Genomic DNA, 14,323 nt, shown 5'->3' on the forward strand with positions numbered 1-14,323 from the left:
CAATGTATACATAGCCGGGCCCTGTTGCGTATTGTTCTTTCATGAACCCAAAGGCATCATGAAATGCAGCATGCGTTCTCAAAATTTTAAAATGCTTGAGATATTTATGAAGTCTGCTATCACCAGGTCCTATCAATCCACCATGTGGGGCCAGTTTGTTGATGACCTGGAGATCAGAATTTGGTTCAATGAACATACAAACTGCCAAAAAGGCATTCTTTGTTGTTTCGTTCCTAGGAAAATGCTTGGAAACAATTTCAAAGTTGTTCAAAACTTTATTAATATCAGGAATGTTTATCATTCAAATGCCCCAACGAACTGATTTACAGAGTGTATATAAAGAAAATGGTGTTTATAGTTACAGTTTTTTATCAGTTTTTCTTTGTTTGTTTAGATGATTCATCGGAATTTTCCACCTCTTCTTTGCGCGCCTTGTTCTCCCAGTCCTCCTCTAAAGGAGCGTCTCAACGTTCCCAGCAAGTACACTGCGCATTATTCATTCCACATTGAACTTCCAAGTAGACTGAGTGATCCGATCTGTAAATTGATCCCCAGCCAGTCGCCAATATATCAATGTAGTCTTCTAAAGTGTTCTTGAACGGAGAATCGGTACTCTCAAGGCTTTCAATTTTCGTCAGAATTCTTCTCTGATAATCCGTCATGCCTGCTGGCTCTAATCGCCGATTTGGGCAAGATCGTTCAATTTCCCACACTGTCTCCATTGCGCTACATCTTTTGGGTGAAATGTCCCTTACGGTATCAGCGTTTCTTGTGAATTGCTCGAAGATGTCTCCCCGTCTTGTAATGTCTGATATGTTGAGACGCAAGAATTGCTGATTGAACGTCTGAAACGCGCTTGATGGTGCAAAAATTCTTGCCTTGATCTCAAAGAGGATTTTGCTTTCATGGCGAATATAGGATTTGATAATCTTCTCCATATGTTTTGGATTATCGTTTGTATAGACCAGAATGTGTTGGTGCTCAAATGAGATGTCGTCGCACCATCTGAAATGCTGTTGAGTCTTTTCTGGCTCATGGTTAACAACAGCAAATTGCCATTCTGTGAACTGATCAATCCAGTGTGCAAGGCCTTTTGGCTGAACTTGGTTTGTCTGACTGGCCTCTCGTTGGTCGGTCTTGCGTCTCTTGCTGTTTGAATCGAATGGAAACTGAGAGGGAATGAGGACTTGAGCACTGTAGACTATGAATCGAAAGTTATCTGAATTTTCTGGACAGCTATTCATGGTAACTGCTGAAATTGAGTGATTGTAAGTTTTGGAGCTTAGTATTTATAGGGTGGCTTATTTATTCGAACTCAGATAAAATTCCAAAATTGTGATAGCATTGTTTGTTCAATCATGATAAAAAGTAATTTTGGTTACAAGAAGGCAACTTAGCCCAGTTGGTCATAATGACGTACCATCTGGGCCAAGATGCCTTAGAATTTGCGGTATTTTGAATTGTTTTAAAGAATTGTGTTACAAAATCCAATAACCGTAAATAGTGATACAATGTTAGCAGTATTTGGGTTTTGTAGCTCAAGGGAGTAGGCAGCTTTCTAGGTGTTAGATAGAGTGATTTTGGCGTAGGTTCGAGACTGGGTAGGAGGGATCCTATATCTGTGCGGTAGACCACCCCATTTTTCACTACTGCTAGTTTTCCCTCCTGTTTAAATTGACCGATTGATGGGCTTCAAAAAATTTCAAGTTTGATTCAATTGTTTCAATTGGGAAAGTTTTTGCTGTTTTGGAGATTTTTTGCGTTTATTAGTTTTCGCGTTTTGTTTTTCTTTGGCCTAATTGCGAAAAACAACTACACTACATACGAATTAACTCCAACGGTAGTGAAAATTAGCTCTGAAGTCGGAAATTCGCTTAAGTATTGATTGAAACTTCAATCGGGTTCTGTTCTTTTCTTTTTTCTTCTCCACCTTCAATATTGCTCTGAAGGGTGTATTGCAAAGGTGGATTCTAGTGTTCTGGGGCCTTTCCAGTGTCGACGGCTATGATTTTTTGTACAGGTGAGCGAGCAGAACAATTGGAAGACCAGGGAGTAAAATATGGCTCGAAAAAAACCGTCCTAGTCTTTTCGAGCTTTTTTGAGTTCTGTGAAATTATTTTTTTTGTCAGAGGCTCTATTGCTTGTGGTTGATCTAATTGAATAGTAATTTTGACCAGATGTGTTCATTTGAATCAATTAAGGTTGTCCTTTTAGAAAATTTGAATTAAATTTGATCTGTTTTTATCCAACCGCTTTTTAATGTTCAATTGCCGCGAAGCAATAGCTGGGGCTATTATGGGCCTTCTCTAGATTTTTTACTCTTCAAAGAATTTGAATTTTTTGGGCCGCTGTCTTTTTTAAGTTCTGTTTACATATTTTCATGATTTTTGGAGTCAAATTAAAGTGACGATATTGGTCACGCGTTTTGATCTTGGTCACAAAAAACAGTGTTTTTTTTGTTCACGTGCGGCATTTTGACTCTTTTTTTTGCTTTTGCATTCATCGGATTTTTTACAAATGGTTTTCCTAATCCTTTTATAGTACATTTTAGGTCTAGTTGTTTTCTGTTTGGTCAAGGAAAATGCTTTGAATTGTGTCAGGACTTGTCGTTTTGTTTTTTTTTTACTTCTTCGTCGATTTTTGTTACGACCATATGACGTCCAAATCACTTCAAATCTGCCTTTTGTTCATTCGTTCATGAAAGTTTGACTGAATTGCATGCGTGACCTCATTTTTTCACTCTTCGTACTCATTCGCTTGATTAATTTTTTGGTCACTAACCTCACTCAAAATAACTTCTGACTCTCAAATTGACTTTACTTTAATTCGAAGAGACAAGATCAAGTGAGTGTGTGTCACTCTAGTTGGAGGTTATTTGAGAGTGAATAATAGAAGGAAAGTAATATAGATTCCTAATCAAAATATAACATCTCAGCGATTAATAAAGAAGACGAATCTTTTAAGACTGCAGATCTACAAAGCCATGGTGGCTGTTTTCTGGTAATCATCGAGCTATGTTATTTATGCTGTTTATCTTCGCCCTTAAGAAGTATTCAGCGTGTAACTCGTTTAGTTATCAATAGCCGCCTCAGCTTCTCAGCCGGCTATTATAGCGCTCCTATTTTTTTACAATTCAAAGAATTTGAATTGTATTGGGGCGCTGTCTTTTTTTAAGACCTGTTCACACGTTCTCATGATTTTTGAAGTCAAATTGGAGTAGTGATTTTGGTCACGCAAAACAGGAAGTAGATAAAAAAAGCGAGTGGTTTTGCGGCGTGAATTCTTTACACTCTATTTTTAAAGAGTGAGAAAACGGTGTTTGAAGAAAAGTTCGGTTTCTCGCTAGTAGTTTTCTGTTCACATTTGGCATTTTGAGTTTGATTTTCTGTTTTTAAAGTTTTTTTGATCTGATTTTCTTCGAATTGCTTTTCCCAATTCACTTACTCTCCGTTTTTTTTGTTTATTCAATGAAAATTCTTTGAATTGTACGTCAAGACTTTTCCTGCTTTGTTTTTTACAATTCACGGAATTTGAATTGTATTGGGGCGCTGTCTATTTTTTAGATCTGTTCACACATTTTCATGATTTTTGAAGTCAAATTGGAGTAGTGATTTTGGTCACGCCGAAACAGGAAGTGGAGTGATAAAGCAAGTGGTTTTGCGGCGTAAAATTTTGTCGCTCTGATTTTTAAGTAGAGTGAGAAAACGGTGTTTGAACAAAAAGTTCTTTCTCGCTAGAGGTTTTTTGTTCACATTAGGCAATTTCACTTTGGTATTTACTAATTTTTCAATTTTTTGCATCGGTTTTTCTAAATGGTGTTCGCAATCCGTTCATTGATCATTCTAGGCCTAGTTTTCGTTAGAATCAAACTTACATTTCTCGCTAGTGGTTTTTTGTTCTCCTTAGCGGCATTTTGACATTGATTTTCTATTTTTGTTTTTTGATCTGATTTTGTTAGAAATGGTTTTCCCAATTCACTCATAGTCCTAGGTCTTTTTTTGTTTAGTCAATGAAATTTATTTGAATTGTACGTCAGGACTCGTCCTGCTATGCTTTTTTACTTCGTCGAATAAAAATTTTTCGCTTTACCTTAGATCACAGCTTGTTCAACATTTTGCGTGAAATCTTTTAGACTTGTCTAGGTTAGTTTCACTCCTCTCTTTCTGCTAAAAGTACTTTTAGACAGCAGTTGCGCAGCAGGGCAATTCAAAATAAACAGAGTCAGTATAAAAAAACGAAATCAGAAATAGAAAAGAGATAAACCAATAAAGCCCAGTTTTATATGCCCGTTTCTCGAACTTGGGAAATTGGTTCTTATAAGTCGTAGTTACCATCTCTAATGCTTATTGGTATTGATACTAGCTCCTGTATTGACTTACTATGAAACAGGAGTATGTTCAACTACAAAATGACATCAAAGTAGTTCGCACGTTAAAATTGTTTTTCTTACAAAAATCATTTTTTAATTATTTTCTTCTCTTCTTTCAATCCCAATCGTGGTTATGGGAATCAACGGCGGCTATTTCCGGCAATCTGCCAGGTATTTTTCAAAAATTTCTGGTTTTTTGCTCTGAAACAATAACTAATAATCTCTCCTTTTGTCTTCAAGCTTGTGTATTATTTTTAGTCGGGTAGCTTCTGGTTTAATATATTAATTTTCGTCTGTGTGGCCAGTCCTGCTGTGTTATAAAATCTGATCAGACATTTTTCGTCCTTTTGTTGTCAATGAGATGTCAAAAGGAGCAGTCATCTATTTAAGTCACACTCAATTAGTAAAGACAGCGAGAAAGCTCTTGGTTTTCAAGCGTGCTTTTTTCACTCTGATTTTACTGTTGAGTGAGAAAACGATGTTAGAACAATTTTTTTTGGTTTCTGAGGGAGAATTAGTGTTCACGTGCGGACATTTGACTTGTCTTCTATGGTTTTTGTTGTTTTTTTGGGTCGTTTTTTTTGTTTTTGCCAAGGTCTAATCCTGTGCAATGCAATGCCAGTTTTTACTTTTTCAACGCGAGTTGTTTCAGGTGTAATTCAAATTTTTTGGTACATTTTTTGAAGGTCGGAGTCTGTATCGATTTCTCTTGCGATATTCTGTTCACACTTCTGAGGCTCAAAGCGGCGATCAGCAACTGAATTTGTTTGCTCACTTTTCTACATCACCAAGCGTCATCTTTTAGGTCATTGCTATTGTAAGTTATCTGATCATACGTGAGTTGCCTCGCTTAAAAATTTTTAAAAATGACGGTCAAAAATGATTTAAAAGTTAGTTTAATGAATTTAATTTTGTCATTAAACATTAATTGATTGTCATCTGAAGTGCAGCTGATTGAAAATTCAAAATTGAAATGTTCAAGGCAAAATTTTTCAGTCAAACAATAAAAATTATAGGGAAAAATTTCAAGGTGTTCACTTAGTATATTTTCGTTGCCTGTTTTAACTCATATGAAGGTAAAGAAAAAGTCAATCTCGGCTATTTTACCTCGTATGTTTTTAATTCAATCCTTCTATATATTAAACGCGTGAGCTCTAAAATGGGACAAAATTTTTGCATGTGTAATGGGGCTCTCGAAGCGCCTGTTTAAGAGCATCATTGAACAGCATGTACTAGCAGGGTGATGTGGGAGCTTTGGATTGAAAAAACGGATAAAGTGGGGGATCGAACCGTTGACCCTATGCGTGGGAAGCACTTATCTTAGCCATTTGGCTACGGGATAGTAACTTTGTCCTTTTTTTAATACTTTTCATTTGCCCTTGCATGGTTCTGGGGTAAAAGGATTGATGACTGTTCACTGTCCTTGAGTACGATAAGTTGATTTTTCATTTTGCTTGAGTTCTGCACTCTAACATTCGTTGAACTCAAAACTTGCATCTGTTCTTTGCTTGAATTTGCATTTGTTTCAGTAAACTTGCTCAATGTTAACTTTACGTTTCAACAAAAGTGACCTTGATTATTAACTATAAACCTCAAAATGAGCAACCTAAATGCTGAGTTTTGTTTGTTTGTTTTGTTTGCTTCTACACAGAATCGGCGCTTTCAACGTCTCAAACAAATTCTACATCCTTGCCTTTTACAAAACCCAGCATTTCAATAATATCGATGCCTTCAATCCAGACACCAAATCAATTTATTGTCATGAATTTGAAAAATTTTGATGGGATGGTTTAGTCGAATTTGTTTGTTTCACTTGCATTGTCTGTTCCTCGTAAGTTTCTTAATTGCACTTGTTGAAATGGACACAGAGTTTTGTTTCATTGAAACCGCGTCTCGCTGAACTTGAATTGCAGACGATATAGTGGCTTCAGTGAGTAGGATCCCGAGATGGGAGCGTTTTAAGCGGTGTGCTGGTACAAATTGGCAGGGTAAAATAAGGCCTGGAGGTTAAAATTCTAAGTCTGAATGCTCGGGAATAAAATAAAGTGTTACTCAATTCAAAAGTAGTTGAAAGGAAGCTGTGGATTTCCCAACTCTACGAGTGTCCACAAAAATTTGAAGTTTGTGCGGACAAATTTATGAGATAAAAAATTATCCTGATAATAATAAGAACAAGGCGGCTCGGTAATGTGCGATGGCACATAAGGTTCCGACCCCGCCCATCCACAAATTTGGCATAATTGTCTACCAAATGAGGAACAGATAGAAGAACCCAAAAATTATTTTTTGCGATTCCCAGAAAAGCCCAAGTCTTTTTCAACAAATTCTGTATCAACGATAAGATAGCCTCCAAAGCAAATAACTCAGTGGAGTAAAAGTTGATGCATTAGATTGCTGTAATATGTCAATATTAAGAAAGCGAGTCAAGACGAAAAGCAAAATCAAACAACAACAACAACAAACATTAATTACATCAAAAAATTTATGTCCCTCTTAAAAACTAAATTTAATAACAAAATCAACATACCGTCAGATAAACCCCAAACTAAACAAAAATAACTTATAAATCCCCAGAAAACATATGCGACCAGTCCATAAAAAGGTTTGGTAACAATTATACAAGAAAGAACAAAAACAGTAAAGTAAAAAAATTAACTTATTTTTTTGAAACAGTTAACTTCAAAGTAATAAATACCATTAGGAATCAATTAATATTACCACAAATTTACGATTTCCACTACTTCTATAGAAGGGCATTAGGACCTGTCCTTATTCATTTTTTAAAGCGGCTATAAAGAACAACAAAGAACAAACAAAATTTCAATTGAAACTTGCCAGACAACGCTGTCAAAACCGTCAAGCCAATTTTTGGCACTCAAAATACATTTGATTGCGCCTTCTTCAAACAGCTATAATTTAGTACGTGGCTATTCATTAGTAAGACTAGGTAACAAGCAGACGGTAGCGAAGTGCTAAAGTATGTAATTTTTTTTTCGAAACAAAATTACATTTAATGTCATGAAAGGCATTAATAACAAAAAGAGCTATTTAAATAGGGTCGTTTATTCAAAAAAAAGCCCTCGAGACCTGTAATTATCCAGAATATTTCTTGCATCTACAAAAAGAACGTCAAATATGACAAAAATCACATTAGTTTACTTTTTTTTTGTGAAAAACCGGTGTCGAAGCCAGTAAGGTCATAACAAATTCTTTAAAAGATTTTGGGACACCAATCCCTCTTATTCCTTTGACACCCATAAGGTTATATTTGACCTGTAGTTAACTAACGAGATTAGGTAACAAAAAGAAACATAAAAAGAACAAAATTGCGAAGTTGAAAAAATTTTTTTTTAATTTTGGAAAACGATTGTTTTGATCGTCATGAAAGCCATCAGCTATCTACTAATATCAGAATATCGGTTCTTCTACTCTTCTATGAAAAGCCAATGAAAGCTATCACTTTACAGGAAATTTCATACGACCGAAATGACAAAGTATAAATGACAGTTAGAGACAAAATTAAAAAATTCAATTGATTTCTTCAAGAAAGAGGCGTCGAGGCCGTTAAAACGATGATGTATATCTTTCAGAATTTTAATATGTTCAATTGTGCCTTATTCTGAATGCTAATGAGGTGACATGAGAACCGTCAAAAATGTGATAATGTGACAAAATTAGAAAACGTGAAAAACTGGCAAATATCAAAACAAAAAAAATCTGAAATCTTGTGGTATCAAAGCCAGAAAATAATAATTTCAGGCTTAAAACTGCAACTGAGAATAAATGTTAAATAAGTAGAAAGAAGAAGCGTTCGTTTTTTTGCTGACATTAAGCTGGAAGTTGTACAAGTTAAGAAAAAAAGTAGAGAAAGTTAATTAAGCCATTATTTATTGAAAGGTCAATTATTTTTAAAAAAGAAACGACCCTAAATTTTCAATTAAAAAACTTAATGCATTAGCTTGGAGCTGCTTAACAAGCAAATCGGTTGGACCTATCACTCCTGAGCTTTGATTTGATATGTTCTGTTTTTTATTATTAAAAAAAAAGTCTTTTTTTTTTAAAAAAAAGACCGACTGATTAAAACCCGATTTTTTTCGGATTGTAACAGTCCTAGAATGGCCAAAAACAAGCCCTAATAATACTTATTGTCCCTTAGGATTAACTGATTTTTCGAATGTTGTAGATATAGATAATTTGTTAGTTGAAAACTCAAAATAAATTCTGCATTTTTGATAATCAACGAGTAAAGTTGGCAAAAAACGGCAAGGTTTTAACTACAGTGCACTCTCAGCGGACTCTGAAGTAGAAATAGCCCCCCTCTGAGTCTACAAAGATTTTTTGAGTGTTGTTTGGGGATGTACTGTCGGCAAATTTAATCAAAGTGGACTAAATTAGCTTATTTCGTGCTGTTTTTGATGAAAAAGTCTAAATTTTGAAATGTTTATCCAGATTTTTGACCAAAAAAATTAAATCAAAACAATCAACAATGCTTGTTCGTCTTAAAAAATAAAATCAACGACACTATTCTTAAAAATTATAACAAATTTTAGCAAAATTGACAAAAATTCCGGAAAATGTGAATAAAAACAACGTGAATTCACTCTTCTTTTCTCAGAACTTTAAACCTCGATAACTCTGTAGAAATCGAAAATTAAAAAAATCTTTTTAATTCCATATTCTACGCTGGATGAGCTTTCTAATGATACCAGTCTCAACTCTTTACGATGAATATATCGAGCGGCGAAAATTCACGGAAAAAAAAACCCAGTTGAGTATAAGTTCCTCCCCCCTCAAAAGGGTCGGAACAATAATTACAGATCTGTGACTTGTTTTACATTTAACTAACAAATTACTATATCACCGGTAGGCTCGGTTAATTACGGTTCTGAATTAAGACCCAAAAATTCTCATACTGCAAGAGCTGTTTTCACGATAAGCGAACCTTCATTGCAAGTGTCAAAGGCGTGCAGTTTATCAACATTCAGTGGCCTATTAATCCTCTGAATAGGGTTAGTTGTTGGATTTAGCTTCCAATAATCTGTCTGGTACTATTGGTCGTTTAAATCAACTTTATTGGTTTGGGATTGGAAAAGGCGTTCTCATTTATTTTTGCCAAGGAATGAGCATGGCTGAGTTAAGGTACGTGTTTCTGTGTGTTTTTGTGTGTATGCATATATGTTTGTACGTATATGTTATGCATGCATGCATAAATGACCTTCGTTTTTTTTGCATTATGACGTATTTCTCTAGACGATATATATCAGACGCGCTGTTTCCAGACCTGGTTGCGAAAGCCTAGTTTTTGCTCTTTTTGAAACTGGCTGGTACCTCGGTTTTACGTTACGTTGCAGAGGCCTCAGACTTTGTCTCAGACCTAATGCTTGAAATTCGTTTCCTATTAGTTTTAGCATTTCCTGAAACGCTTAATCATGATGAACGCAACTTTTGCAATATCGTCTCTGCAAAGCCATTTAAAAAAAAGTTTTGAAACGGGCGAAAATTAGGTTGAGCTAGCGATTTTGCATGTCGAACAAAGTGTTGGGAAGTCTGAGAAGGCGGTGGCTGAGATTCGCGATTTAAGGAAGAAAGTATCCGAATCATTTGGAAATGTAAAGAAACTGGTGATGCAGTTTAATTTGGCCTCTTTTTTCATTGGACTAAACGTTGATCCTTTGAATACGCGATTGAATGAGTTTCTGCTCTCGGACGATTTTGGGCCGACAAAACAGAAGGCGAGAAAGGAGAGGCGTGAGAGAATGGAAGCAGCTGAGAAACTGCGAAGGAAGCTGGAAAAAGAGCAGAATCAACTTGTACGAAAACCTTTGTTTGACGCAGATAAAATATCCTGCAGCAAAGCAAAGGGAAAGAATGTAGAGACCATGGCTCGTGAAATCAGTGGCCGTAATTCGTCAAAGGCTTCCTGACTTACCGAGAGCGTGTACACGATTTACCGAAAGCGTGTACCAATTCAGCACCTTTGCTCTTTATCTTAATTAATACGCTCTCATCTCACTGAGATTTTAACATTACAGTTCTCATTCAAAAACGTTGCTTGCCCAAGTCCTATCAGAAGGCATTTGTCTGCAAGACTTGTAAGATGTTAAATTTGCGCTCAACTTGAATTGTCTTTGCACAGCAAAGTCTCTAGTTCAATATAATTCCTATAAGTGTAAAAAAGACATACTTCCCTCTCAAAAAGGGAAATATGTCATCTCTCAAAAGACATCATCTGTTTGCTCTTATTAATTGCTCTTGAACGAAGTTCATAGCAATTATTGTAAACGTGTGTCTTTTTTATGCAAAATTTTTGCTTGACATATTTGATTTTTCGAGTGACTTTTACGCCCTTGACTTTTTGCGTTTCGTTTGATCTAAAACTCTCTCTCAATCACAATTTCAAGCAGCTGAACTCAATTGGCGGCAATTTAATACTAAAAGTCAACTGAAAAGTGCGTCGAAACTGGTGCCATCTTTTACTTTAAATCTTAATAGTGGTATATGTTAACCTCTGTGGTTATTTGAAGCCCACTATTGAACTTCTTAGTCCCATTTAGGCTCCCCCTCCCCCCCCCCCCCCCCCCCGACTGAAGCAGGCTGCAATTCATTAGAGCTCCCACTAGTCGTTCGAGAGCAATTCTTCCGACGTTAAGTCGGTTATGTTTTAATAATAGTTATTTCGTTTTCTTTCATTTATCTGCATTTTTATAAATTATATTTGTTCTTTTGATTATAATATTTTTGATTTTTTTTTTCGAATCAGTGGTCAATAAAAATATATTTAGGCTTTATCGCAAAGAGGTGCTTGTTGACTTGATATCGAGATGCAAGTCGAAGGGATACGTGTTCCAAATGGAAATGATGTGTCTGGCCAATGCGTCTGGTTACAAGATCGAAGAAGTGCCAATTGTGTTCGTGGATCGTGTGTACGGTGAATCAAAATTAGGTGCCATAGAAGTGGTCCGATTTGCAAAAGGATTACTGAGGCTATTTGCGACAACTTAAAATTGTCTACTGTTATTATGTTTTCTTGAATATGTAGTTTTATTCCCTGATTGAGATATGTGCCATATCTGAGACATGTTGCTTTCAAATCCATTTTTTATCCATGATTTCGAATTGTTACATGATTAAAAAATAGAACAAATAACTCATTCAGCATTTAATTTAAGGTTAAAAATGGGGTTGGTTAATTATAGCTGCGAAGCTGTAAGCTGAGCGAAGCTATATTGCGGTGCTCTTGGTTTTTTTTACGACTCGAAGAGGAGTATTGGTTTTCTTAAGGTTTTTTTTTTACCGGAAGTACTATTCGTTCAGACGATGTTTTGACCTAAAAGCGAAAGCGAGTAAAATTGCAGTGTGAACTAATTTTTTTCTGGGCGAGAGAAGTTTTTTGATCATGCGCTGAGTTTAGTGAATGACTTTTTGACATTGAAAAGTGGTTTTTGACTGAATGGCACATATAGATAACCATTTTAAGCCGTTTTTTCGTCTAAGTGGCCTAGTTTTTTTGCTTGTAATTTGGTTTTTTGTATAAATAATTTTTAATCGATGCTATGTTGAAATGTAAACCCCGGAAATTGATAGCACAGTATTTTGCATAGCCTGAAATTGCGTTTCAAATGCGAAATTGGCACATATTTCTTGATTTTTTAGTTAATTTTTTGCTTTTTTTTCTATAAATTTCTTCATTTTTGGATCTTTCGCTGTTTTTTTGTCAAAAATCAGTTAATATGGCAACTTCCCTTTGATAATTCATATACTCAATGCCTCTTTCTACCTCGATGTAATTTATTTCATAAAATTGTACATTTGCTAATCCGATTTTCGTAGTTTTTTGCCAATTTTTTTTTCAGTTTTTTGTTTGTATTTTGCTTTTAATTACTAGAAATAGTATTTGGGGAACATGAGGGACTTTAATTTCGTTTCAATAAAAATGCAATCATTTTTTGGTGTTAAGTTATTGAAAAAACAGATAAATTTTTTTCATAAATACAGTCTTAAATATTTTTTGACCACTTTTTTGCAAAATGTTTCAATGTTTCGCATGTCTGAATTCTGCTTTTTCTTGTTTTTTTCTCTTGAGCAAGTTGGATTTTTGTCTCGAATGACTCGTTGTCTTTTCTATGTCTCGAATGCTGATCAATGAAATGTACTCGTTTTTCTTGATTTTTTTTAATTTGATTTTTAACTTTCAAAAATCAAGAATTGGTCTTTTTGTTACGGTGTTCCTAACATTGTGTCCATATTCTTCACATTCTCGTTTGTATCCTTCTAGTTTTGTCCTGGCACCTACTTTTATTTTCGTTATATTGATTTTTTTCAGTTGTTAAAAAATTGAATGAATTCAGCTTTTTCTTAGATCTTGGTTTCTTCGGTTTGCAATTGATTTAATTTAAAATAAAGCAGTACGGGGAGTTTGCTAGAAGGTCTTTTCCAACATTTCTACTTATTCCTATTCATTGCAATTTTCTTCCGGTTTTGGTATTGTTTTTAGACGATTTTTTGCCTTTGAATATTATTCTGTTGCTTTTGTTTTTCTATGATTAATTTAATTTTTGAATTAGTTTGAAATCATGTTGTCTAGCAAATATACAACAAGGAAGAATCATGTATTAATTTTGTCTTATTTGCCGTGATTAGAAATCTAATTGTAGTGGTTCTCTGATTCTTAAGTTTGAGCACTCTTTTTTGAATAATTTTGACTTTCCTGTCTTTTTTGAAAAGTTTTTATCTGCCGTTTGCTTTCGCGATCTTTTTGAGATTAGTATCAATAATTATCTGAGGGCAATTGATGGCCCTGCCAGCTTTGTCAGGCTATCAGCTTTTCGACCATCCTAAAAATTTCAGACTTTTTTAACGTTACCAAACGTTTTCAATGATAAAATTTTGCTGCATTTTCTTTCTTTTGGTGACAGTGGTTTAAATTTCACCGATTTTTAGATCAGACCCGGGGAGGTAATGAGTTAATGGTTTAATACAAAAGGTAATGGCTTCAGCTTTTTGTGAAGTTTTGGTGATTCGAGTCGCTTCCGGAATTCTTCCCGCTAAGTTTTTTGTTTCGTCGTCTGACGCTCTTTTTTCGTTTTACATTTGTTCACACAGCAAAGCTGAAAAAGTCAAATTTTCTGAATGACTTCTTCCTCTCACTAACGGCATTTGCGCGCGTGACGTCATTTCTCACTCGCTTTAGCAAAAAGTTTCTAGGTTATTTGCGTGATTAGATTTTGATCATACGTGACTTACCTCACTCAATAAAATGACTTTTGCACTTTAAAACTTAAGTTTAATTTGAATTTGTTTAAGGTCAAAGGAACTCATATGTGGAGTAAAGGTCCCTAATAAGAGGCTTCTGTGGAATGAATTTTAACAAGCTTTATTAATTTATCGCTGATTGTTTTTTACCTAGTTTTTTGAGCGGCGGCCATTTTTTCAATTTAGATCTGTATCTTTTTCTATCTCTATTATATGGCACGCAGGTCTATTCTTTCGCAGCTATTCCGGCAATCTGCCGGCTATGTTTAAAAAGTTTTTTGTTTTAGATTAGTCTTATCCTTTAACTGAGATTTGCATTTCTGAGACTGACAACTGAGATTGGCACTATACTTAAACATTTTGGGGGTTGTTGATTAATTTTTCGGTTCTAAACAGAAGAAACATGTCATTTCCATTCAAAATTTATTATAAATGTTGGTTTTGGGGTTGAGTGGCTTTAAAATTGTCAATTCACTTCTGTATGTTTCTGTTTTTGAACGAGCTTAGCAAATTGCTTCTATAGGTATTTATTTTGTCTTGCTATTAATATCCCTCGTAGTTTTATTTTCAGTTTTAAAATTAAAGAGTGGTAAAATTAGGTTTTAAATCAAGACTTCAGAAAAGGTGAAAGTTGTCCGATGTCTAATGAGAACTTCAGTCTACAAGCTGCGCTATCGGTGTAAAAAGACGCTCCAGACAATC

At 35.0% G+C, this 14,323-nt stretch overlaps 1 protein-coding gene across 1 annotated transcript in view; it reads left to right on the top strand.

Moving 5' to 3' along the window:
- LOC142337461 (dolichol-phosphate mannosyltransferase subunit 1-like) overlaps positions 1-11,457 on the top strand; it is a 31,563-nt gene extending 20,106 nt beyond the window's left edge. The window contains exon 7 of the mRNA XM_075386695.1: positions 11,152-11,457. Within this exon, the coding sequence (XP_075242810.1) occupies positions 11,152-11,371 (220 nt within the window). The 3' untranslated portion in view covers positions 11,372-11,457. The remainder of the gene's footprint in view (positions 1-11,151) is intronic.
- The last annotated feature ends 2,866 nt before the right edge of the window (positions 11,458-14,323 follow it).

Source organism: Convolutriloba macropyga, chromosome 4 (assembly GCF_964194025.1).
Source record: "Convolutriloba macropyga chromosome 4, txConMacr16.3, whole genome shotgun sequence".
NCBI lineage: Eukaryota > Metazoa > Xenacoelomorpha > Acoela > Convolutidae > Convolutriloba > Convolutriloba macropyga.